The sequence below is a fragment of the Mus caroli genome, chromosome 5, assembly GCF_900094665.2.
Source record: "Mus caroli chromosome 5, CAROLI_EIJ_v1.1, whole genome shotgun sequence".
Lineage (NCBI taxonomy): Eukaryota > Metazoa > Chordata > Mammalia > Rodentia > Muridae > Mus > Mus caroli.
Genome location: NC_034574.1, coordinates 68103616 through 68127837, shown reverse-complemented (window position 1 = coordinate 68127837; position 24222 = coordinate 68103616). Strand labels below are relative to the sequence as shown.

General features: G+C 45.5%; 1 protein-coding gene across 6 annotated transcripts in view; it reads right to left on the bottom strand.

The window, feature by feature from the left end:
* Positions 1 to 24222, bottom strand: part of Pdgfra (platelet derived growth factor receptor alpha) — a 45941-nt gene that overhangs the window by 4377 nt on the left and 17342 nt on the right. For all 6 annotated transcript variants that reach the window (XM_029477990.1, XM_029477989.1, XM_021163796.2 and 3 more), the window contains exons 6-22: positions 23374 to 23545; positions 23090 to 23279; positions 20240 to 20355; positions 18703 to 18829; positions 16894 to 17087; positions 16045 to 16139; positions 15721 to 15853; positions 13478 to 13582; positions 12628 to 12738; positions 12056 to 12209; positions 10603 to 10769; positions 8064 to 8179; positions 7619 to 7741; positions 5735 to 5846; positions 4581 to 4680; positions 4369 to 4474; positions 994 to 1235 (exon numbers count right to left, since the gene is read on the bottom strand). In XM_029477990.1, coding sequence (XP_029333850.1) covers positions 994 to 1235; positions 4369 to 4474; positions 4581 to 4680; positions 5735 to 5846; positions 7619 to 7741; positions 8064 to 8179; positions 10603 to 10769; positions 12056 to 12209; positions 12628 to 12738; positions 13478 to 13582; positions 15721 to 15853; positions 16045 to 16139; positions 16894 to 17087; positions 18703 to 18829; positions 20240 to 20355; positions 23090 to 23279; positions 23374 to 23545 — 2363 coding nt within the window. The remainder of the gene's footprint in view (positions 1 to 993; positions 1236 to 4368; positions 4475 to 4580; positions 4681 to 5734; positions 5847 to 7618; positions 7742 to 8063; positions 8180 to 10602; positions 10770 to 12055; positions 12210 to 12627; positions 12739 to 13477; positions 13583 to 15720; positions 15854 to 16044; positions 16140 to 16893; positions 17088 to 18702; positions 18830 to 20239; positions 20356 to 23089; positions 23280 to 23373; positions 23546 to 24222) is intronic.

The following is a 24222-nucleotide window of genomic DNA, read 5'->3' as shown; positions in this document are numbered from 1 at the left end:
CTACTTAGCTCTCAGTCAGTGGGTGAGAAATGTGTGTGTGTGTGTGTGTACTGATGATGATTTATGTGACACCAATCTGGATAAAGAGAATGGGGCAAATGTCAACCCCTGTACCCACTAATTGGGAGGTATACACACTGCTGCTGTGTACTAAACATTTTTAAAACAAAAGTGTCAGGTGTACTATCCCTAAAGTCACCAGCCTGCCAAAAATCCCCACCTCTCCTCCCTCTCTAGATTCTTGCTGGCTTTTCCATATTCTGCCTTGGGTCACCATGTGCCTTGTCCATGTGAGTCTTTATACTCAAAATTCACGATCATCTGCAGGTGGGTAGAACCCCGACTCCTTCCCCTTTGTGAGGTGGCTTCCCTGTGCGTCACACAAAACAGAAGTAGAAGGCAGCCCACCAGAGGAAGGAGGGACAGACAGACTGACAGGGTGAGAGGCCTGTGAATCAGCAGTTTGAAAGTCCTCCCCAGCTAGTTCTGCACCACATGCAAGGCTAAAAGCTGTTGATGGAGCACCTCATATCCCAACCCCGCCTCTCTCAAGGTTCTCCTTGCTCCATGGCTGTTTAAGAGCTCAGAGTGAGGCTGGAGAGATGGCTCAGTGGTTAAGAGTGCCGACTGCTCTTCCGAAGGTCGTGAGTTCAAATCCCAGCAACCACATGATGGCTCATAACCATCCTTAATGAGGTCTAATGCCCACTTCTGGGATGTCAGAGGACAGCTACAGTGTACTCACGTATAATAAATAAATAAATCCAAAAAAAAAAAAAAAAAAAAAAAGAGCTCAGAGTGGAGCTTTTCATCACCAGCTTTGGCGACCAAACAAAGAGGACACCTCAGAATCACATGGGAGGTATTTTCGAACCTTTGTGACCTACCCTGGAATGATGCACCTGTCGCCCAAGCACAGTTTACATCCCTGGTGGCCTCAGTCTCCCTGAGCCCTCCCCTGCAGGCTAGCACGAGGAAGGTGGCTGTAGTTACCTGTGTCTGTTCCTCTTGCCCAGGTCTTCCTCCTCTGGAACAGGGTCAATGTCTGGCAGGGGGATGATGTAGCCACTGTCGGCGCTCAGTCTCTGTTCATCCAGGCCACCTTCCCAGTCCTTCAGCTTGTCCTCTTCATTTTTGTAAGTGACACCGATGTACGCATTATCAGAGTCCACCCGCATGCGTGCCACGGCCGGATGGTCACTCTTTAGGAAGTCCAGGTGAATCTTTTCATAACTCTGAAAGTATTCATTTAACACATTTAATCAGATGTTACTGACAAACTGTAAAATAAATGCAGACTTTTAGAACATGTAATTTACCACATATATTTCATGACTCTCTCCACCCCAACCTTTAAGCTCTCTTCCTCCCTTCTCACGATCCCCTTTCTTGCTTCCTGACCTACACATACATTTAGGTGTGCGCATGTGCAGGTATACATTTACATATGGAGACTGGTGAGATGGCTCAGTGGTTAAGAGCATTTGTTGCTCTTACAGAGGTCACAAGTTCAGTTCTCAGCACCCACATTAGGTGGCTCACAACCTTGTATTATTCCAGTTCTAAAAATTTCCACACCCACTTCTGGCCTTCACAGACACACACACATGTGATTTTAAATATATATATATATATATATATATATATATATATATATATATATATATACAAGCAGTCATATGCTCATACACCCATAAGTTAAAATTTAAAAATAAAATTAGTATTTAGATAAATAAGTACGCACATGTATATATATGTATACACACATAATTTTTAATTAGTTTCTACATTTAAAAGAAACATGGTACTTGCCTTTCTAAGCCTGGCTTCAACACAATCCCCAACAAATTTCAACATTTTTTTTTACAGAACTAAAACAGCAATTCTAAAATTCATATAAAAAAAAGACAAAAGACCCCAAATAGGTAGAGCAATGCTTGAAATATTATAATCCCCAGACTCATAATACCTGACCTCAAACTATACAATAGAGCCATTATATATATATATATATATGATATATATGTATATATATATCATATATATAACTAGTTTATCTATAACTATATAACTATAAATAAATGTATCAATGGAGCAGAATAGAGGATCCATAAATAAGCACACAGATATAGCCACCTATTTGACATAGGAGGCCAAGCTGACGCTGGAGAAAAGACAGCCTATTTAACAACTTGGAAAACTAGAAGAACAGAACTCAGTTCTAAATGAATCAAAGACCTGAATGAAAGACTTAAAGCTTTGAGACTTAGTAGAAAAAAATTTCAAGATGTAGACATAGACAAGACCTTTCTGAGTCAGACTCCAAGAGCACAGGAAATGATCAAGGACTAGCAAGAGGGTCTGGGCAAGTGGTGTTTGTCATTAATCCCAACACTGAAAGACAGGAGGATCTTTGCGAGTTCCAAGACAGCCAGGGCTACACAGTGAGACCTTGTCTCACACACATAAAAAATTGACAAATAGAATCAAATGGAATGTAAAGCTGGGTGTGGTGACACATGCCTTCAATCCAGGAAGTAGAGGCATGCAGAACCTTGCTGAGGTCAGCTAGATCTACTTAGAGAGTTCCAGGCCAGCCACAGTTACATAATGAGACCTTGTCTAAAACAGTAAATAAATATCCAGGTGTGGTGGATTCTAATACTAGGGCGGAAGAGGAAGGAAGAACTCTGTGAGTTCTACCTAGCAAGTTCCAGGTCAGCCAGAGACACAAAGTGAGACCCTGTCTCAAAAAAACTCAGACAACAACAACAACAACAAAAAAGAAACCCCACAAAACAAAACAATAAAATAATAAAAGAGGAAAGAAATAATAAAGCTTTTGTGGTTTGTTTTTTGGGAACAGTCACAAAAGTGAAAAGAGAAGGTAAAGAATTGGGGGGAAAGCTCTGCCACATATATAAATATACATCAGACAATGGATTAGTATGCAGGCTATATAAAGAGCAGCAAACACACTCACACAAATACTCAGTCAATAAATTGGCTAATAAACTGAATATTTAGCTTTCAAAAGAATAAATGTAAATATTCAATAAATCCTTTAAAAAGCATTCAATATCCTTAGCCACTGGAGAAAGAAGAAAAGCCACTCACCCAGTCAAAGTGGCCATCAGCAAGAAAGCAACAACAAATCAATCAATAAATCAATCAATAGTGACGAGGTTATGCTGATGGGGGAAAGGGGGCTATATATCCATACTGGAAGTCTGTATGGAGGCTAGATTCAAAAAGAAAAAAAAAAAGCCTAAACGTAAATCGGGCATCATGATGAACATCTTTAATCCCAGCACTTCAAAGGCAGAGGCTGGCAGATCACTAGATCTATGAGTTCAAGGCCAGCCTGCTCAACAGCGTGAGTTCCAGGACAGCCAGGGCTACACAGAAAAACCCTGTCTCAAAAAAACAAAACAAAACAAAACAAAAAAACCAACCAAACAAAAACAAATTACCTAGCTATGCCCCTCTGAAGCACACACCCAAGTCAACACACCACGTAGCTTTTCGCCGTCTGTGTGTGCGGCGCCGGCCGAAACAGACAGAATCAGACAACTTGTCGTTTTAGCAGCAGTGTCTTCCTCTTCCCACCAACAGAAAACCTTCCACTGACCTAGGTAAAGTACTCCTACACCATCCCAGCATCACGAATGTGAGGAGAAACCAGTGCTGAGGGACCAAAACTGACACACTGAACTTTCAGCTCAAATGATGGGAGGCTCTAGGGCAAATCACTGATGTTGCCTCTCAAGAGGGAAGAGAACGGAGTCGGTCTGCGGTGCCTAGTCTGAGATGAGATTCATCGCACGGGAGTGTGCGGCTTCCCCTCTCAAGGCTTCGGTGGAAAATTGCCGCATTCATTTACAGCTCCGGCTAGGTCCCGTGAAATTACATTTGTCCCTTTGAACAATGCTTTCTGTGCCACTGAAAACCAGCTGGAGTCACAGATAACAGCTGGGATGGTCCCCTCCAGTCAGCTGGTAAAAACCAGTTTCAAATGGATTTAAGTGTATTCAAATAAGCAATTTAATGGCCTCAGATGTCCTGAGAGTTCTAACTGCTTGGTAGCTTCAGATACTCAGATGTCTGGAGAATGAAGTGCCTACAGGTGTCTCACACCTAAGATGAAAGAGAGCCCTGTGGAAAGGCGGGGAGGGGCTCTCATTCATCAGTGCTACTGGGGTCCTATAGAGCACTCCCCAAAGCCCTGGTCACAAGATCACACAATCCGTGTCCTCCTTTGAAAGCGTTCCTTTCAAACAGCGCAGAGCAGCTCTGCTTGTTGGCATAACTGCTCACTAGCCTCTCCTTCCCGCCTCCTCCTGCCCACTGTCACAGGTTCGAACCAACCTTCTTGTATTGTCCAGGCAAGAGATTCTCCACTATCTCGCTGAGGTGGTAGAAGGAGGGTCTCTTCTCAGGCTCACTGTTCCAGCACTGCACCATGATCTCATAGCTGCAGAGGCAGAGCTCAGAGTGAGTGTGGGCCTGCCCGTAGACGGCAGCCACCCCACAGACCCCCGGAGTGTGGACATGGGCCCGTGGGTGAGGAGGAAGCTTACACTTCACTGGTGGCATGGTCAGGTTTGGCCATCCGGTATCCACTCTTGATCTTATTGTAGAAAGTAGAATCGACCATCATGCCAGGATAGGGTGTGCCACCTACGAGCCAAACAGAGATAACCCGATGACAGAGGGTTTTTCCTTGTACCACACACCTTTGATCCTGAACCCCTGAGGGCCTGATTCTTTCAAAGAATCTGTATATTTTCATCTCCTTGACTCCAGAGGACTTTTCAGACTTGCCATAGCAGTCTTGGGTGATCAAATCCAAGCGTCTTGGGCAACTTTAGAACAAAATTCACTAACGCACTGAATGGTGTTTCTAGCAACCACATCTAAATGCAAACACGCGAACGAGGCGGAGAGGTGTTCTACGCCACTAAAGAACATTATCTTCTTCAGAAGTGTTCACATAATCACAGCCCAAGGCAAAGCTAGGACCTGGCAGTCCATAGTCTGCTGTTTGAAGGGCATGCAGGGCCTCAGAAAAAGGAGAACTGAAGGGGTAGCAGTGTGTGGGGAAGCCAAGGCCAAGTCAAGTTCAATTCCCTCTCTGAAGTTTCCAAAACCACTCCAAGTCTCCTTTGTCTTGTCTCTGAACCCACACTACAGCTTACAGGGTTTACCTATGAGTGTGTAATCTGTATGTCCCCAAAGTCCAGTCAAACCTCACTATTCCCTTATGACCCTCCCTTGGCAGCAGGCACCTGATTTGTTCAGGCCCTAATGACAAGTGACCAAATGTTAAGAACGGTTTTTTTTCTCTTTGAGATGTGGAGTTACACACACCCCTCGGGTTCCCTGCCACATCACCTTTCACCTGGGCATCATTCATCATCAAGTAAGGGAGAGGAACTATTGGTGAGCTCTTTAATCAAGTTCAAAATGAAAAGGCAGATGCCATGGGAAACACTTCCCACAGGGGCAAGTGACTCCCGCATAACCAGAGTGACAGTAGCCAGGGGTGAGGAAGCAGACCACAGAGACCCTGGCTGGATCTATTCAGCCTATGTCAGACATGGTAGGGGTAAACCTGTGGAGCAAGGCTTCAGTGTGACTGGTTGACACTGCATGTGTCCCCCTGGAACTGGGACAGACTCATGTCCCTTCTAGTGCCATTCAGAATGAGCCACAGTAGCTGTTGAGCTCTTACCAAGGGAAAAGATTTCCCAGAGCAGAATGCCATAGGACCAGACGTCACTCAGCGTGGTGTAGAGGTTGTCGAAGATGCTCTCGGGTGCCATCCACTTCACAGGCAGGAAAGTCTGTGGGAAAGGAGAGAGGAAGTGAACCCACGGGCTACGCTCTGATGTCTGGAGAAACAGAAAGGGGTTCTCCCTGGGCTGGGAATAATGCATTAAATATCTTGCCAGCATTCTGTCTCTCACAGGTTTACTGTTCACCAGCAACTAGGTAGGTTGTGTGTATGTGTGTGTATGCCCGTGTGTATGCAAGTGCTTGTTGCATGAGTGTGTGTGCATGTGGAGGCTCTCCTGGCCTGGGACTCACCAATTCAGCTAGACTATCTAGCCAAGGAGCTCCAGGGGTTTGTCCCTGCCTCCCCGGCACAGAGGTTACAAGCACTGGCCACTATGTCGGGCTTTCTGGACATCAAACACGGGTGCCCTTGCTTACACAGCAAACACGTCACTCTCGGAGCTCTCTCTCTAGCCCCACTGTGTAGATTCTTAATAATAACAGACAAGGAGTGGTCAACGCCACTTCTCATAGCTTCCAAAGGAATAATATGCTAAACATATTCAACCTTCAATTCACCAATAAAGTGCGACCTTCGACCAGACCAGTTTGCAGGCGACCCTAGGAACAAAACTAAGAATAGACAGATATAGCATCCTGGAAACCAGTGTCAGCTTCCAAGCAGTAAGAAATAAGTGGTGGTTCTCTACCACCGAAAGACAAGACACTCAAACGCGTCTCTTGTGCAAAGGTGGTCCAAACAGCAGATATACTAAGTCTGGGCAGATATATAACACAGCGCCCTTCACGTTAGCATCCTCCCCACACACACACCCCTCCCCCCAGACTACGAAGAAACAGTAGAAGAAACATTCATAACCTTAGGTAAGAAATCATCTCCACCCAAGTGTAGCAACTTGTTCGGGGTGCCTGGGAGGAGCCACGGCTACAGTCACTGAGCGTGAGTCCAGGGCACAGAGCACGGACAGAGATCACTGTCCTCTGCAGCCCAGTAAGCTGTCTTACATCAGTGGAACAGAGTGACATATAATTGCACCAATGGGTGACAGATGTGTCCTAAGCGACTCATGGGCTTACAGGCTGAAGGGATGGAGAAGGATGATCAAGTAGACAATGAAACTATCACCAAGGAAACGGTGATGTTCTTTCTATTCAAGCAGTCTTGATGCTCTCAAGGTTCAACTTGTCTGTTGGAAATCTGGTGAGAGGTTTAAAAACTAGAGATCTCCCCTGGAAATGAACACTTGTATATTCATGTACACACTTGATTTACTAGGAATTAGCACTTATTGAGTGTGTCTAATTTGGTTTTTTTTTTTAATTTTTGCACATATGGGTGTTTTGCCTGCAATGTCTGTATGCCACATGAATTGGAAGCCAAAAGATGGCATCAGATCCCTAGACCTGTAGTTACAGGCAGTTGTGAGCTGCCTTGTGAGGGCTGGAAATTGTACCCAGATCCTCTGGAAGACCAGCATGTGACAGTGAGCCATCTCTCCGGCCCCTGATAGATGCTTCTATATGTCCAGCACTCTCTACGGCACTTTGTGTGAATTACCTAAATCGTTCCCTTGTAGTAATTTAGGAAACGGATTAAGCTACAAACAGAGAAACTGAGGCATGAAATAGACAAGAGACTTCACCAAACAACACCCCTAGTATAGGGTGGAGCTGATACCAGGCTGTCTGACTGTTATACCTAAGCTTTCCCTATGAGACCTCTGGAACCAGCTGATGACTGGCTTCTGAATTAAGAAATAACAGAACTTCCGAGATTAAAGGGATGGGGAAAGAAGGATCGAGGACGGCCGGAACATACACTGCCTTTTGACACGTAGTTGGAATCGTGCATGATGTCTCTGGCCAGGCCAAAATCACAGATCTTCACAATTTTCCCTTGCGCCAGGAGGACGTTGCGGGCAGCCAGGTCCCGGTGGACACACTATGTGGGAAGGAAAGAAATCACTTCAGAATGGCTCCAGCCAAGGCCCAGTTGCAGCACTCCTGCAAGACCGGCCAGTCCATGACGGGCACTTAAAGGTGCCCTGGCAGGAAGCCCTTGCCCTCCCCTCCCTGACTCCTCCTGGAGAAAGGGAGACTCCCAGTGACGTCACACTCCCAGCCTATCAGGGGAAGTGAAAGAGGCGGGTTAAACTGAGCAGCTGGTACTCTGGCTCTTAGACCTTCCTCCTCCAATTTCTTCCCATGCCCCTCCCTCTGAAGCCATGGCTGGGTCTGAAGAGGTCTCTGGGCCTTGAACTTACATTTTTCGAAGCCAAAAATTCCATTCCTCGAGCAACTTGATAGGTGAAGCTCAACAGATCCAGCAAAGTCAGACCCTCGGAGTCATCGTCCGAAAGGAGGTTTTTGACTTCTGAGTCTGTGGGAAGGAACCAAATATGTTGGTGCTGGGTAAAAGTGGGGGGTCGTCCCAGTACCCAGACATCCCTTTGTCTGGCAGGTTGCAGAAGCTTGCCCAAAGATCTCTCTTGAATGCATTTTTGTCATAACTTTTAGACTTTACCAGGTACAAAAACTATACAAAGGAGGCTGTGGGTGTGGCTCAGTGGTAGAGCATTTGCCCAGGAGGCACGAGGCACACGTTTCAAGCCCTAGTACTATAAAAATAGAAAGGAACAAAATAATAGTTCTTTCTTCCAAAAGAAATATACACAGGTTGAGCATCCCAGACCCAAAATCCTGACTCCAAAATGCTTCAAACATCCAAAACTTATTTAGCACCAGCACGCTGGTAAAAGTATCCCCATGCCAGACTTCATGTGACAGATCGCAGTCAAAACACAAGCACACTAAAAAAAATATTGTATAAAATTACTGTCAGCTATGTGTCTGAGGTGTGCATGAAACAGGCATGAATTTGTGCTTAGACTTGGCTCCCAAACCCAAGATATCTCATTATGTATATGCAAATATTCCAAAATCTGAAAAAAAAATATTCAAAACACATTCAGTTCCAAGCATTTCAGATAAGAGATATTCATCCGGCAGGCACAAACACAGACTGGGCGGGGCAGGGGGAGAATTATACACATAATGATTAGTCAAACCAACTCCCTCCACGAGCCTCACAGATTGTCAGTTGACCTTGGATTTCACTTTTGACCTTGTCACATCACCTCAGCCATCTTGGAGTCTCTGAGTCTCTCTCTCTCTCTCTCCACACACACACACACACACACACACACACACACACTGGGCTTTCTCTCACAAATCCAAGCATTTCACTGGCTTTCAGGTGTTTCTCCCAGCTGTATCACACACACACACACACACACACACACTGAAACCATCCGTGATGATTCTGAGGTTTACTTTCTTTCCTTTTTTGCTTTGTGTCTAATTTGCCCGTTAAATCACCTCCTGAACAGAGCAGGCAGCCATCCTCAAGGGCCATGCCCAGGATGGGGCATGGACCTCCCCTTGCAACCTGTCCACTGCCCTGCACACACACACTCATGAGGCAGGCAATCTAGGCCAGTGGTGCTCAGTACTTTTTGATGATTTGCAGGCCAGTGATGAGCAGCTCCAGCCATTTTTTTCAGCCAGCTATAGGAAGGCCAGAAAACTGTGGTCTGCCTGCCAACAGGACCCAGGGCGAGCATGACTCGGGTCCCCTCTCCCTGGTGCCAAGTCCACCAGCTCTGTCCGGGAAGCAGTGCAAACTATTTTTAACCATTTGGGAGTGCAAAGGTAGCAGTGTTCCAACAACTCTCACTGGGTAAACTTTAAGAAGGTTTGGAAATTCAACCATTTGGCAATGGGAAGTGGACGGAGCTGCAGAACTGGAAAATATTATTACGTGCTTAAGTTTTGCAAAACAAGCACATACTTTTTAATGGCTTGTACCTTTCACTTAAGAACCCTGAAAGCATTCAGAGCATGTTAGCGATTTTTCAAAAAACAATCTCCATGGCAGCTGAACATTTTTGCAGCAGCTGATGAGAGGCTCAATTCCCCCCCCCCACTGTCCCCCAAAACCAGAATCACAGGAAAAGCTCAGGCCTGCCTAGATACTGCTCACTTCGAGTGTGTGGTTAAGCAAGAGCCCTGGAGTAGCCACCCCAGAGTGGGCATGAGGTGGCCCATCTGGTGTAGCATCACTGATGGCACCCCGGAGTTTACAAATGAACTCATCCCAGCACAGTTTTCAAAACAGGAGGAGGGTTTGCTTTCAAACAAAAGTCAACAGGAACAACTTGTCAGATACTGCAACCTCAAACTGTCTGCTCTCCAGTTACTGTCACAACGTGTACGTTAGAAGAGCTAAAAGCCAGGATTATGGCGCTCACAGGAAAAACAAAACAAAACAAAAAATGTGAGGAAACAATATAAGATTGCCAACTTTCAGATTGGCCATTGAGAAAACACCAATTATCACCACTTCCATTTTTTTTTTAACAAAAGACATGTTAACAAGCAAAGACCATCATAGCAGAATGAATTATTTATTTAAAGCCACTACATTTAAAGTCTGAGAAATTGATTACATTATATCTGTCTTTATTATTATTATTACAATAGTATATACTTTTTCTTCAGTTCCAGAGAAGAAACTGTGTACACACCGGGCAAGCAATATACCATAGGGCTACATCAGCAACCCTGCATCTTTATTCTTCTCACACATAAAGCACAAATCTACAAAAAGCTATCTCGGCCCAGCTGCACTTAGGGAGCCCACTGCTTGGCAGAGCAACCTATCATCCCCGTTTCCCTCCCTCTGAGCAGCAAGTTAAACCACAGAAAGATCATATTTGCCAGAATGAGCACGGGCGCTTTTACCTAGCATGGATTTCTTCTTGTAGGAGGCTGGCCGATCGTACAGCGATCTCTGGATGTCAGAGTATTTAGAAACCTCTTTCCTTTCAAGCATGGGGACATATTGTGTGGTATCAGCTTGCTTCATGTCCATGTAGTCGCCATTATTTTCAAAAGACAAAATCACATAACTGTGTAAAAAAGAAAAAGAAAAAGAAGAAGAAATTTCACCCGGGTGGCCTCTCACTCAGTAGAGAACTAAACACACGCTAATTTGGGTACCTACAGTGTGCCATTAACTGAGAGAGATATCAAGGGCTTGGGGATGAGCATAAACAATCCCCATGTGCACGGGGCGGTCCAGACAAACAGATGAACATTAATCAGACATGAGGGCACGGGTCATCTCAAACCCAGTGTGATGGGAAGGGGGGATGACTCTGGTGACGTGGAAGGCATCAGAACTCTATCCAGGAGTTAAGCAAGCACTTCTAAAGAGTCCGTACATCGATACCATCTAAATAGAAGGGAAACATTATAGGGCCAGCTGGGATCCCCAAAAGGTAATCTCCATGATTCTTCATGGTTTTATTTATTTGTTTGTTTGTTTGTTTGTTTATTATATGTAAGTACACTGTAACTGTCTTCAGACACACCAGAAGAGGGCATCGAATCCCATTACAGATGGTTGTGAGCCACCATGTGGTTGCTGGGATTTGAACTCAGGACCTCTGGAAGGGCATTCAGTGCTCTTAATTGCTGAGCCATCTCTCCAGCCGGACTCTTCATGTTTTACTTCTCTGTCTTCTACACATCCTCACAAGGAGCTGAGACATCCTCAAGAGCCACAGGGAAGTCAGGGTGGGGACTACATTCCCATAAACACAAGAAACATTCTTAGTCTGCTACACTGAACTGTTGAAAAGTTCATGACACGAAGGCAGTCACTGTCCCCTGAAGGTTCAGTGACCGTGTGGCCATGTGGCTCAGACACATAGTTCCTGCGACTCAATAAACTGACCACCCATTTGGAGCCCATTAAGTGACTCAAGAGCATGGGAGGTCCGTCTACTCTCAGGGGTCTTTACAGACACTTTGAAGTTTTATCAGTAGAGATAAGCGAGAATCCCTGGCCCAGGTTCAGCAAGGACCAACAACTCGTCCTGGGGATGAGCATTAATGACATTCCTTGACATGTCCTGAGACAGCACATACAGAGAAGAGAGTGGCTCTCAGAAGGATCCCCGTGCCCTGCCCCCCCGTCATTCAAACCAATCAGTACAGCCTTGCCATGTGATGACTAGCCCAAGACACCTGCAGTGTGTACCCATCCACACTGACACGGATGGCTAGGTAGGCTTCCAGCCTCGTGGCTTCTGGTACTGGCCTAGGATCTGCAGGCCTGGAACCTGTCAGGACAGGCTTTTCTCCATGTCTGAGTCCGACACAAGGACACACATGCTCCTCTCATGTTTACCTTCTTGTGCTCTCGTCTGCAGGATTCAATCCAAAGATGTCCAGGTCTTTCTTCGGCTTCTCTGGGTGTTGGCTCATGAAGCTATCTCTGTTCTTATGTAAGTAGTTGACCAAATCCCCATAGAAGCAGTATTCTGTGATGATGTAAATGGGACCTGTGGGTACCAAACAGTCCAGTATAAAAATGGAGAACAGAAAGAAACTATTCTTTCTCTGAACCAATGAATTTCCAAAAAGTCAGGGGACCCAGTGAGCTCCACGTATGAGCTTTATATTCAGGAGGCATGTTTGGGGTGCAGAGAGGGCAATCTGTGCCTGAGACTGGTTCAAAAGTTTCTGCAATAAGCTGGGCATGGTGGCGCACGCCTTTAACCCCAGCACTCAGGAGGCAGAGGCAGGTGGATTTCTGGGTTCAAGGCCAGCCTGGTCTACAAAGTGAGTTACAGGACAGCCAGGGCTATACAGAGAAACCCTGTCTCAAAAAACAAAAACAAAAACAAACAAACAAACAAAAGTTTCCACAACAAAGAGGATTCCCAGAAACTCCCACAAACTCCAGAACAAGGCGCCTACCTGACTTGGTGCAGGCTCCCAGCAAGTTCACAATATTCAAATGCGGCCCCAGGTGAGTCATTATCTTCAGCTCGGACATGAGAGCCTGCTTTTCGCTAGACCTGGCTGTGGCTGTTGAAGTAAGCCAGATTTTAGTACAACTGAACTCCCTACTCCTGGTTCTCAGAAGAACACATGGAACCTTGTGATTCAATAGTATTTATTTACCAAGAGTCTAAAGGAAAAGAGCACTATATGGTCTCCTCAGTCTAGACTGCTGAGTGTGTGTGTGTGTGTGTGTGTGTGTGTGTGTGCCCTTGTCTACAAATACACATGGAAGCCAGAGGCTGACATCAGGATATCTTCTTCAACTGTTTCTACGCCTTATATTTTGAGTCAGGGTCTCTCACTGAACCTGAGAGCTTGCCGAGGTGAGTAACCTAGCTGAGCATTGAGCTTCCAGGATTTACCTGTCTCATCCTGCCTCCCTGCGGGGTTGGGGCTACAGGGGAATGCCACTACTTCTGCCTTCCTAGATGGATGCTGGGGGAATCAGAACTCAGATCTCCATGTTTGCACAGAAAGCACTTTACCCATTGAGCCATTTCCCAGCCCCAGAGTCTCTGGTCTTTAAGATTAAAAAAAAAAACAAAAACAAACAAACAAACAAAAACTCTCACCAAAAATGAAAGCATCTGATTTTTAACAATGAGGGACAAGAACAAAAGAAACCTAATTTTGGAGGGTGGCTAAGTCTCAACCCACAGTCCAAAGAATCTCAATATAATATTAAATTTGATTTTACTCTTAAATTACTTAGTATGTACTTAGTATGTCCATGTTCAAAGTATCCCTGGGAAGAAACACTTACGTTTGAGCATCTTCACAGCCACCTTCATTACAGGTTGGGACCGGCTTAATCCATAAGCTGTGCCTTCAACCACTTTCCCAAATGCACCGGATCCCAAGATCCGACCTGTAGGCAAACAGAGCCATCACTGCCAGATCCCAGCCCCTCAGCTTCACTGGCAGAGGCCGGTGCACAAGGGTGTACAGCTGGGTGGGTGTTTTTCCTGTGTTGAGTAAGCCTAATTATTCCTCCAAGTCATCATGTCAAAAAAAAAAAAAAAAAAAAAGAGAGAGAGAGAATTGAGCCCACAGGGAAGGGATTTAGTGTAATTGCTTTTGTCAAATAGCATTTGCAATGGAAAGGAAAACACGGACGAGAGAGGGGAAAGCACAGTCCTCCCTGGTGTGAACATGGGCTCCCGCCAGGCCCTGGGCTCCTGTGCACTTGCCTCCGTGGCTTCTACCCAACCCCCTGGTTCTCTACCCTTCTGTCTCTCAGATGCACACAGAGGCAACCTTTGCATTAGCAAATCCTTAACCACTGGAAATCGTCTGTATTCCAAATGCCACTGATTCTGAGGAGTGCACTACTGAACACTTGGACTCGTCTTCTTTGTTACAAAGGAAGGTTCCTGGACCAGAGGCTGTACAGCACCACAGTGGGGGTGGGGCGAATAGTGGTGAGGGTGTACGTGCCAGCACAGCCCTTCTTTGTGTATAGAGACAAAGAAATCAAAGCTGTTGTCCACTCTTAAAGAGACTGTGGTCTTGGGGAGGCATTTCCAGGAAGCCAGTCTGATCACGGGCAGCCCAGGCACAGAAAGACACTGAGAGTGGACATGCCTGCTCTTCCAGTCTGTAAGTACCTCCGCCATCCATGCCTAGAAAGATGCTGCTTCTCCAGTAACGTGGCCTTGCCAAGAGGACGAGGCAACGTGCTGGATAGCAGGGGCTCTGCTATTCCTCCATCCCCACCTCCGTGCGTGCTGGACGACGCCGCGCACGCGCACACCCACCCACCCACCCTCGCTGCCTATTTTCCTGCTTTTTAACTTCCCTAAGCTCTGTGTGGGAAACAGTGGTGGACAATACAATAAAGAAGCACAGGTTCAGCTTGAGTGACTGTAAGCCCCTAGCCCTGCTGTACTTTGGAACCAGACAGACAGACAGACAGACAGACGATAACCAAAAACTGTACCTGGCAAGGGCCTTGATTGTGGCATAGCCCCAGAGGGCTACCTTCCTTTTTATGTTTTGCTTTCGTGTGTGTGTGTGTGTGTGTGTGTGTGTGTGTGTGTGTGTGTGTGTGTTCACGCACACACACACATGGAAGGTAATTGTTTGGGGGGGGGGGTTGAGACAGGATCTCACATAGCTCAGGCTGGTCTCAAAATCTCTATATAGCTAAGAATGTCCTTGAACTCCCAATCCTTCTTCGTCTCTGAGATTAGAGGCATGCACTACAACACCAGCATATATTTTTCCATCCTATATTACATATACTTAAAGAAGTATTTTATGAATCCTCAAAACGGACTGACTGTAGCCCACTGAGTTCTCTCACTTCTCAGCTAGTCCTCTTCAGTTATAAAAATGAACTTTATTTTTTCCATTGTGATATTTTTGCCAGGCCAAAATCATTCCAATGATAGAATTAAGAGTTTCTTTCTATGGGCTGGAGAGATGGCTCAACCATTAAGAGCACTGATTGCTCTTCCAGAGGTCTTGAGTTCAATTCCCAGCAACTATATAGTGGCTCACAACCATCTGTAATGGGATCTGATGCCCTCTTCTGGTGTGTCTGAGCTATAGTGTACTCACTCGAATTTTAAAAAAAGACTCTTCCCTTTTGGCATTTTGCTCTAGGGTCTCAAGTAGCCCAGGCTTGCCTGAAACCCAGAATGACAGTGAACTCTGGAGCTGTCTGCTTACGCCCTCCTAGTGTATGCTGCTATACCCCGTGCACTAACTTTGTTTGTTTGGGGGATAGAATCTGGGGCCTTACAAAGGCTAAACAATTTCTTGACCCTTGACTTCCCCTTCTCAGCCCCAACGAACTCATGTTGAAGATGTCCATGTAGCCCAGGCTAGTCTTGAACTCATAGTCCTCCATCTTCAGTCTCCCCAGTGCTGGGATGAGAGTGTGAGCTACCATATCCAGCTCTGTGAGTGGTGTTCAAGTCCCAAATTCTGTCCCAGATCTGTACGTAGCAAGCTACATAGGGGACATTGGGGTCCTGGGAGGTTACCCTCACAAGAACTTACCAAGCACGAGGCCATCTCTCGGGAATTCCCATCTGGAGTCATAAGGCAACTGCATGGGGTCCACATAGATATACTCATGTCCATCGGGGCTGATTGACTCGATAACCCTCCAGCGAATTTCATACCGTGGTTTCTGTAATGACCAGGGCAGGTAACTGGTGAATTCCCAGAGTTCAAGGCAACTGAGCTTCACTATAGAACCAAAGTGACCGGACCCAGGAAAGTCTGTCATGATCCACCACCCATGGAATTACCAAACCCCTTCTCTGAACCAAACACCGGAAGGATGCAGCTGTTCTCATTCTAATGGTTCCAAAGACTCACCTGCTTCCAAATGACCACCAGGACGATGAGAGACACAATGACAACCACCAACAGCACCAGCACTGCGGCCGCCACTGTGAGTTCAGATCGCAGGGCTGGAAGGCAAGACAGAGACAGGAGAGAATTCTGTCAGTTACTCGTGGACTGCAGAATAAGACGGGAGGCAGAAAGAAACGAACTGGGGCCTATCTCCCTGCTGGTGGGGAAGTGTCGGGGATCCCAGGTCACTTTAGGGGTGGCCTATATCATCCCTCAATCACTTGTACCCTGGCAATTAAATGCGATTCTTCCCTGGGACAAAGACTTTCCAAAGACACTCCAAGGATCTCCTTTTGGACAATTTGAATAAAGACGATGGGGACCGACAATAAGTTAGGAGCAACTTTATTTGTAGAAATATCCATCTCATAAATTTCATGGTAAAGGTGAATGTTGCCTTCTGTTTCTCTCTCTCTCTCTCTCTCTCTCTCTCTCTCTCTCTCTCTCTCTCTCTCTCTCTCGGCTTCCTTCCTTTCTTTGTTTCCGACTCAAACCTGACCCACCTGTTCTGAGGAGCTCGAGACAAAAGCCCCTTCCTCACTTTCTATCCCTAGACCTCAGTGCTCAGATGACAGAGACTTAGTCATCCTCTACATGACAAGCAAAGCTGCCTACAGCTCTGCAAACGCAGCTGGGTCAGGGCAAACAAAGGGGGCTTGGCAGGAAGACCAGTGCTTCAAGTCCAGACAGGGCTGAACTATCTTGGGACCTTTGCTACTCTGTGAGCCCTGTCTGGGATTCCACGTCCCACCTGAGGAACACAAGGTGTGGCTGGTGAGCTGGAGTTGTGCTGCCTACTGAGAAACTCACTGGGAGCCACCAGCTTCAGCTCACGGGCCACAACGCTGAGGTTGTTCTTTGCCAGGCATCGAACTGCGATGGTCTCTTCCACTTTGGCGAAGTACACTCGTCCCTCCACGGTACTCCTGCCGCGGCGAGGGAGCTCTGTGATAATATTCGAGACATTGCTGGCCAAAACTGTCCACGAAGTGTCATTATTACATCTAGAGAGAATGTGACACAAAGGAAGATCTGATTACCAGGAGTCACAACGACCGGTGACCCTTCCACTTTGCTAAAGTTACATATATTTGGGGTGAGGGGATCCTTGTTTTATGGTGCATAGATTTGGGAGTTCTCGTTTTATGGTGCATGTTCACATTAAAATCCATTTGCACCTGCTCAAGAGGAGAAATCTCACGTGGATAACCAAAGTTAATGGTTTGTGGAGGAGGCAGATAAAATCCACAAAATCTAACTACTTATCTCAAATCTTGGACCTGTGAGCAAACTCAGGAGATAGCATCAAACACGTTCAACAATGCAAATCTCCCACTCCTTTGAAAATATCCCCCCTCCTCCTCATCTTCAACCCCAGGAAGAGCTTCTAAGGGGTCCCTAAGGCTGCAGTAGTTTTCTGGGTTAAATCATTACACCTAGAAATCCCAGCACCCAAGTCACTCCACAGCCCTCAGTGAGGAGAGCAATAGAAACCCGCAGTTTCAGCAGAGATGCACTCAAGGCCTCTGAAAGCAGGTAGTTGCCATGGAGCAAGGTGTGAGCGCACAGTTCATGGGCCTGCCTACGAAGGTGGAGGAGGGGCTAGAGAGTTGGGCCGGCCATGAAGAGCTCATACTGTTCTTATGGAGGGCCCACAGTTGGTTCCCAGCATTCCTACTAAGATGCTCACAACCACCTGTTACTCCACCTTCAGGGGATCCAGTGCACTCTCCTGGCTTCCAAAGAACAAGTGGGTGTGAGGAGTCACGTGGGCACGGCTCTCGGCTCTGTTTGCACTGCCAGTCTAGCCACCGAGACAACTATTATGGTAAGAAATAAGAAATGTGAGCTGGGGGCTGCTAAGAGCACCGACTGCTCTTCTGAGGGTCCTGAGTTCGAATCCCAGCAACCACATGGTGGCTCACAACCATCCGTAATGAAATCTGATGCTCTCTTCTGGAGTGTCTAAAGACAGCTACGGTGAACTTACATATAATAAATAAATCTAAGAAAGAAAGAAAGAAAGAAAGAAAGAAAGAAAGAAAGAAAGAAAGAAAGAAAGAAAGAAAGAAAGAAAGAAAGAAAGAAATGTGAGCTGGGCAGGGCTGGTGGTGCACACCTGTAACCCCAGTGCCTGGGAGAGCAAAGCAAGAGAATGGTATGTTTGAGTTCAGCCAAAGCACTGGCTGCATGGTGAGTAAGACATTATGTCACAACAGGACTGCAAGCTAAATACATACATACATACATACATATGTGTATATACATATACAGATAAAATCCATGAACAAGAGTGGTTCTTACAATTCTTTTTGTCTTCACATTATAGAGCATTCTAAGAGAGAATGGGAAATGTTTAAGAAAAACAATGGAGAATAAAATATAAAAATAAAGGCCCTTTGAGGACATGCACACATGCGCGTGCACACACACATCAAGAGATGGAATCCACTTTCAGAAACCTTTTGTATAGTTTGTGAGTAATATGAGCCTTGGGCCGAGGAAGAATCAAAAATACAAAAAGAGGTCAACCAAAGAAAGAAACTGCACTTGAGGCCCTTTATGTCATGGAAGAAACATCCCGACCACACAAGAACAGGGAACATCTGGTTTCCATACTTCTTAATATGCTTGCAGATCATCCAGTCGATGTCCGGAAGAGGGGTGCCTTCGGCTGTGCACCTCACAGTCTGTCCCCCGCCAGAGCCATGGTGGTCATCTACGAGGTCCAGAATGGATGCAGGAACTGGGAGAAGAAAGGAGAAGTCAGGGCAGAGCAGTTCTGGTCTCTGGCTGTGGAGGGACATCCCTCCGAAGAATGGTCCCGTCGGGTCAGAAACGGTCCTTAAGGGACCGGTTGTGGAAGACAGAACGGAACAACTCCAGCCTGGACAGACCCACTCAGTTAACAGCTCCCTCGGTGCCCGTGTTTGGGGGCTTTGTGCCTGGATGACTCAGATCTGGACCGAGGGAGGAGAGGAATGCCCGGGGACCTTCCATTCGGAAGGCAAGGGAGATCCTCCAGCCATCTTTGCATTCGAGATTTGACTAATGGATTTGATGAAAGCAGCCTTCATTCAAGCATCTTGGGGCCATCATTAGACTTTAAAGATCTTTTCACCAATTTGTAGTCAAATAAGTTAGAGGCAGGCAAGTGTTTTGCTGGCGTATATGTATAGGCACCATTGTCTGTTGTTTGTGGAGGCCAGAAGAGGTATCAGATCCCCTGGAACTGGAGTTAGAGATGGTTGTGAACCACCATGTGGATGTCAGAACCCAAACACCAGTCCTCTGCAAGAGCAGCAAGTGCTCTTAACCATTGAGCTCTCTCTCTAGCTCCTTGATTTGTTTTTAAAGCATGGGATTCAAGTACCAAATGATGATGATGATAATAAAAATAAAAAATAAGCTGAAAATTATGCAAATTTTAGTTTACCTTCATATATTTTGATTTAAAGTAAAGAATTTAAACTACACAAAACTAAATAAATGTTAAAAATAAATATTAAATATTTTAAAAACTAAAATAAGAATTTAAACTTTACAATACATACTTTACTTCAAAATTTTTCCTCAGAACATATTTTTCTCCAGAAGTGTTTTAGATTTCAGAAGTTAGGTCCTAATGAGATAGGTGTCTTAGGAAAGGACTCAGCCTAAGTATGTAACTCATTTATATCTCACACACACCTCATACACATAACCAAGTGGTAATTTTACACAATATTTTTATATGCCTGAATATTTTCTGACCTGTCACAAGATGTCAGGTCAGGATGTTCCACTTGTAACATCGTGTGAACATTCAAAATGTTTCAGATTTTCAACTAGATGTGGTGACAAGTGTCTAGAATCTCAGCACTTGGGAGGCTGAGGCAGGGGTATTGCTAGCCTGGGCTACATACATAAACTATCTCAACCCCTCTCCTGATAAAAATCAAAGTTTCCGATTTGGGGGCATTTCAGAGTTTTGGATGAGGAATGTTCCAAATGGACCTGAATTTTCAGGCACGACCACACAGCCCTGACATGTGTCAGACCCAGCTTCTACCCCAAGGTCTGGCTTCTCCTCCAAGGCTTTGAAGAGAAGAGCCGAGGTGCCTCTGGGGGACAGTCATCCATGAGAGAGCATGTCCTTTATGTGACCTTTACATACCTAGGGTTGACAGCTCAAACGTGTAACTCTTCACGTCATCCTCATTTTGAACTATAATGGTGTAATGGCCACTGTCTTCTTCCTTAGCCCGAATCAGCTTTAATTTGCTTTGATACCTTAAGAGACAAGAAGTTTATTTTCATAAGTAGGGACTAAATAAGCACCAACTGTTTAAGCAGTTTCATTTTATGATTGAAATTTTATTTCTTAAAAAAAAACCTTTCTTGTCAATATCAATGTCTTTTCTAAAATTTGATCTAGTTTCCACACATTGAAGGTCTCACTCATAGACTCAATAGAAAACCAAGTAGCTAACAATTCTGGAAAGACCTCATTTCTGGGTTTGATTTTTGTTTTGTTTTGTTTTGTTTTGTTTTGTTTTGTTTTGTTTTGTTTTGTTTTGTTTTGACAGACAGGGATTCACTGTATCCCTGGCTATTTTGGACCTCCCTCTGTAGAACAGGCTGGCCACAAACTGACAGAGCTCCTCCTGCCTCTGCCTCCCCAAGTGCTGGGATTAAAGTTGTGTGTTACCATTGCCCTGCAAGACCTCATTCTGAATGACAATAAGAAAAGACTTTTAAAATGAGACCACTTAAGTTGGTGCTTTCTACTCTAGCCTGATGGGCTGAATTCAACCCCCAGAACCCGCAAAAAAAAAGTCATATGTAGTGGTACCCATCTCCAACCCCATCAGATGCAGTGGTACCCATCTCCATCTCCATCTCCAACCCCAGCGCTCCTGTCGTGAGATGAGAGGAAAAGGCAGGAGAATACACCGTAGCTCTCGGGACAGCTAGCCTGGAATGTTCAGCACAGCGGCAGTGCCAATAGAAACCCTGCTTCAACAAGCTATAATGCAACAACCCATTCCCCTGTATTATCCTCTGACAAACATGTGTGTGTGCCTGCATGTGCTGTATGTATGTGTGTGTATGTATAAATACAATATTTTCACATTTGACTTTTCATTTCATTATAAAACATCCCAATACACAAGAGCATCTTGGATGGAACAAAATTGTAGAAATTATTGGCTCCCCATACCTCTGCTTCCGTGCATATAAAATACGATAACTGCACACACAGAGCACTCTTTCTAAGATTTATCAAATGATATTAAACGTGGGAAAGCATTTCATGGGCTTCAATATTTCCTACAAGCACAGGACCTGTAGAAAAGCAGGATACACTGGCTTGCCTGTCTCTGCCAGCTATTGGATTGGTTTCACGACCAGGTTTCTGGCTGTTGGTGGCCAAATGATCCAGGCCATGCATAGCCTACATCTGTTTAGCCGAGAAAGTCTACAGGTTCACTGGTTTTAACTCCATGAAAGAGACTACTCCTTTCACCTTGTTCTGCCTGATCCACCCACGAACGGAAAGACCAAGCTCTGAAGGGTTCTCGAAACTCAGTAATGACCAGCTTTCCCACACCACTCCCCTGAAAAGCATGCCTTGCCAGTACTACTTATTACATCCTGGAACTCCTGCTCAGACACCCGTGAAATGTCAGCTGTGCCAGGAAGACGCAGTGTCTCTCAACACTCGAAAGCTGAGGCATGAGGATCGGTACAAGTCTAAAGCCAGGCATGACTACATAGCAAGACCCTGTCCCAGAAAACAAAATATCAATAATAACAACAACAATAATAGTGATACTAATGAAACAAGAAACATGGCAATAGCCGGGCATGGTGATGCACACCTTTAATCTCAGCACTTGGGAGGGAGAGGTAGGTGGATTTCTGAGTTTGAGACCAGCCTGGTCTACAAAGTGAGTTCCAGGACAGCCAGGGCTACAGAGAAGCCCTGTCTCAAAAAACAAAAAAGAAGAAGAAGAAGAAGAAGAAGAAGAAGAAGAAGAAGAAGAAGAAGAAGAAGAAGAAGAGGAGGAGGAGGAGGAGGAGGAGGAGGAGGAAGAAGAAGAAGAAGAAGAAGAAGAAGAAGAAGAAGAAGAAGAAGAAGAAGGAGAGAGAGAGAGAGAGAGAGAGAAAGAGAGAAAGAAAGAAAGAAAGAAAGAAAGAAAGAAAGAAAGAAAGAAAGAAAGAAAGAAAGAAAGAAAGAAAGAAAGATGGCAATAATGACTTTAATTGGTACAGTGGCTCACAGTCATAATCCTTGAGGCTATGAGGTAGGGGAATTGTTGAGAGTTTAAGGTCAGCCTGGGCTACAGAAGGAGACCCTATCTCAAAAATATAAAAAAATAAAAAATAAGAAAATAAAGCACCTTCTATCTCATGATTTCTATTCATAGCTCAAAAACTTCAAGGGAAATTGTGGTGCCCAATGGCAGAGTGTCTGCCGAGTATGCAAGGGACACAAGAGACCCATGGTTGACCAATGGTACCGGGGGCAGGAAAGCAGCAGCAGTGGTTAGAGATGAGAGCCACCAACACCGTCACCTCAGTCAGATCTAACGAGACCCCAGTCTTATCTCAGTGGAATCTTGGATTGGGACAGACGCACTCTAAACAATGGTATTTGGTGACCTGTAGACTTACATTCGAATTATCTCACACATGGAATCAGTTCATAATGTCTGCTGAAGTATGATGACTGTCAAGGTCCAAGAGCATCCTATCCCCCCATCTTACCTTCACCTTTAGCTAGGAACAGTATGCTGCCCTCCACTGGGGGACAGAACCTTTCAGTCCTTTCTTCTCATTTTACGTTAAACACTCATGGATGTATTACCTCGTCAGGCTGCAATGTTATCTTAAAGTGTGAGGATGCTGTGATTAAAACGTGACCGTAAGCACGTCTCAGCTCAGGTGCTGGTCCCTCTGGTAGGCTGATGCACTCAGAAGACTGGTGTTACGGGAGTGACTTGTGAATGGCCCCCTTTACCTTGTTTCCTGACTCTTCTGTACGTCGGTGGTGATCTCGGTGAGATTCTCTATCAGAGTCAAGTTGTCCTTCAGCCATGATATCCTGGGTGTCGGGTAGGCCTGCACCTCCACCACGAACTCTCTGACTTCATGCAAGTTGACAGCTTCCAGCTGGCCAAAGGTGGGCTCGATCTCGACGAAGCCTTTCTCTGTGAAAGCAAGAGTTCCCAGTAAGTAATAACCACAGCCTGTGCATCCAACCAAGTCCCTCGAACGGCAGCCATTTAAGAGAACAGTGGATACCGTGGACAGAAATGGTGACTCTCTTCATTTCCTTGACCTCTTTAGTGGCCTGACGGGCAGCGCATTCATACTCTCCACTGTCCTTCACCGTGGCCTTGGGGACGGTCAAAGTGTACACCAGTTTGATGGACGGGAGTTTGATCTCCTCCAGCATGGTGATACCTTTGTTTCTCTGCAGTAGCATACAAGAAAACGGTAGTGTGAAAAAAAGGTCCTTCCAGAGTGAGCCCTGATGTAGGGTTTGTGAGTGTAGGAGGCTCATCGGGTCCTAAGCACTGTGCGCTCCGAGGAAGACCTGGCAATTGGCAGGCTAAGCATAGGTGGGAGCCGGGATCACGTAGGAAATTGGTGTGCTTTGTACATTTGCTCTGAGCCTAAAGAGGCGCTAAAACATAAAACCTCCTCAAGAATAGAAATATAAATAAGAAGGTAGAAGGGGAGAAGCCAGTGAGGCCCCTATCCTCTCGGAGGCCTTGTCAGTAGCCAGCAGTTGCTAGGGGAGACATTCTCTCCAGTAATGTAGACCCTGGTAAGTGACCCATGCTCCTGCCAACCCTTTGCCTATCCTCCTGGAAGTCACTTTAATTAAGCTAATTGGACCACAAACAAATCGTAAAAAGGCATGAAGGAAAGAAGGGGACTAGCTTAAAGGAAGGGACTCTTCCAACATGGGTGGGGGCGGGGGCAAGAGAGCAGAGTTAGTGGCAGATGAACATAATCGTGTGTGTGTGTGTGTGTGTGTGTGTGTGTAAATGTCATAATGAATCCATTATTATATTTGCTTCATATACAGTAACAAGAAGTGAAAATAACGCTAAGTCTAGATCCTTTTTTTTTTTTTTTTTTTTG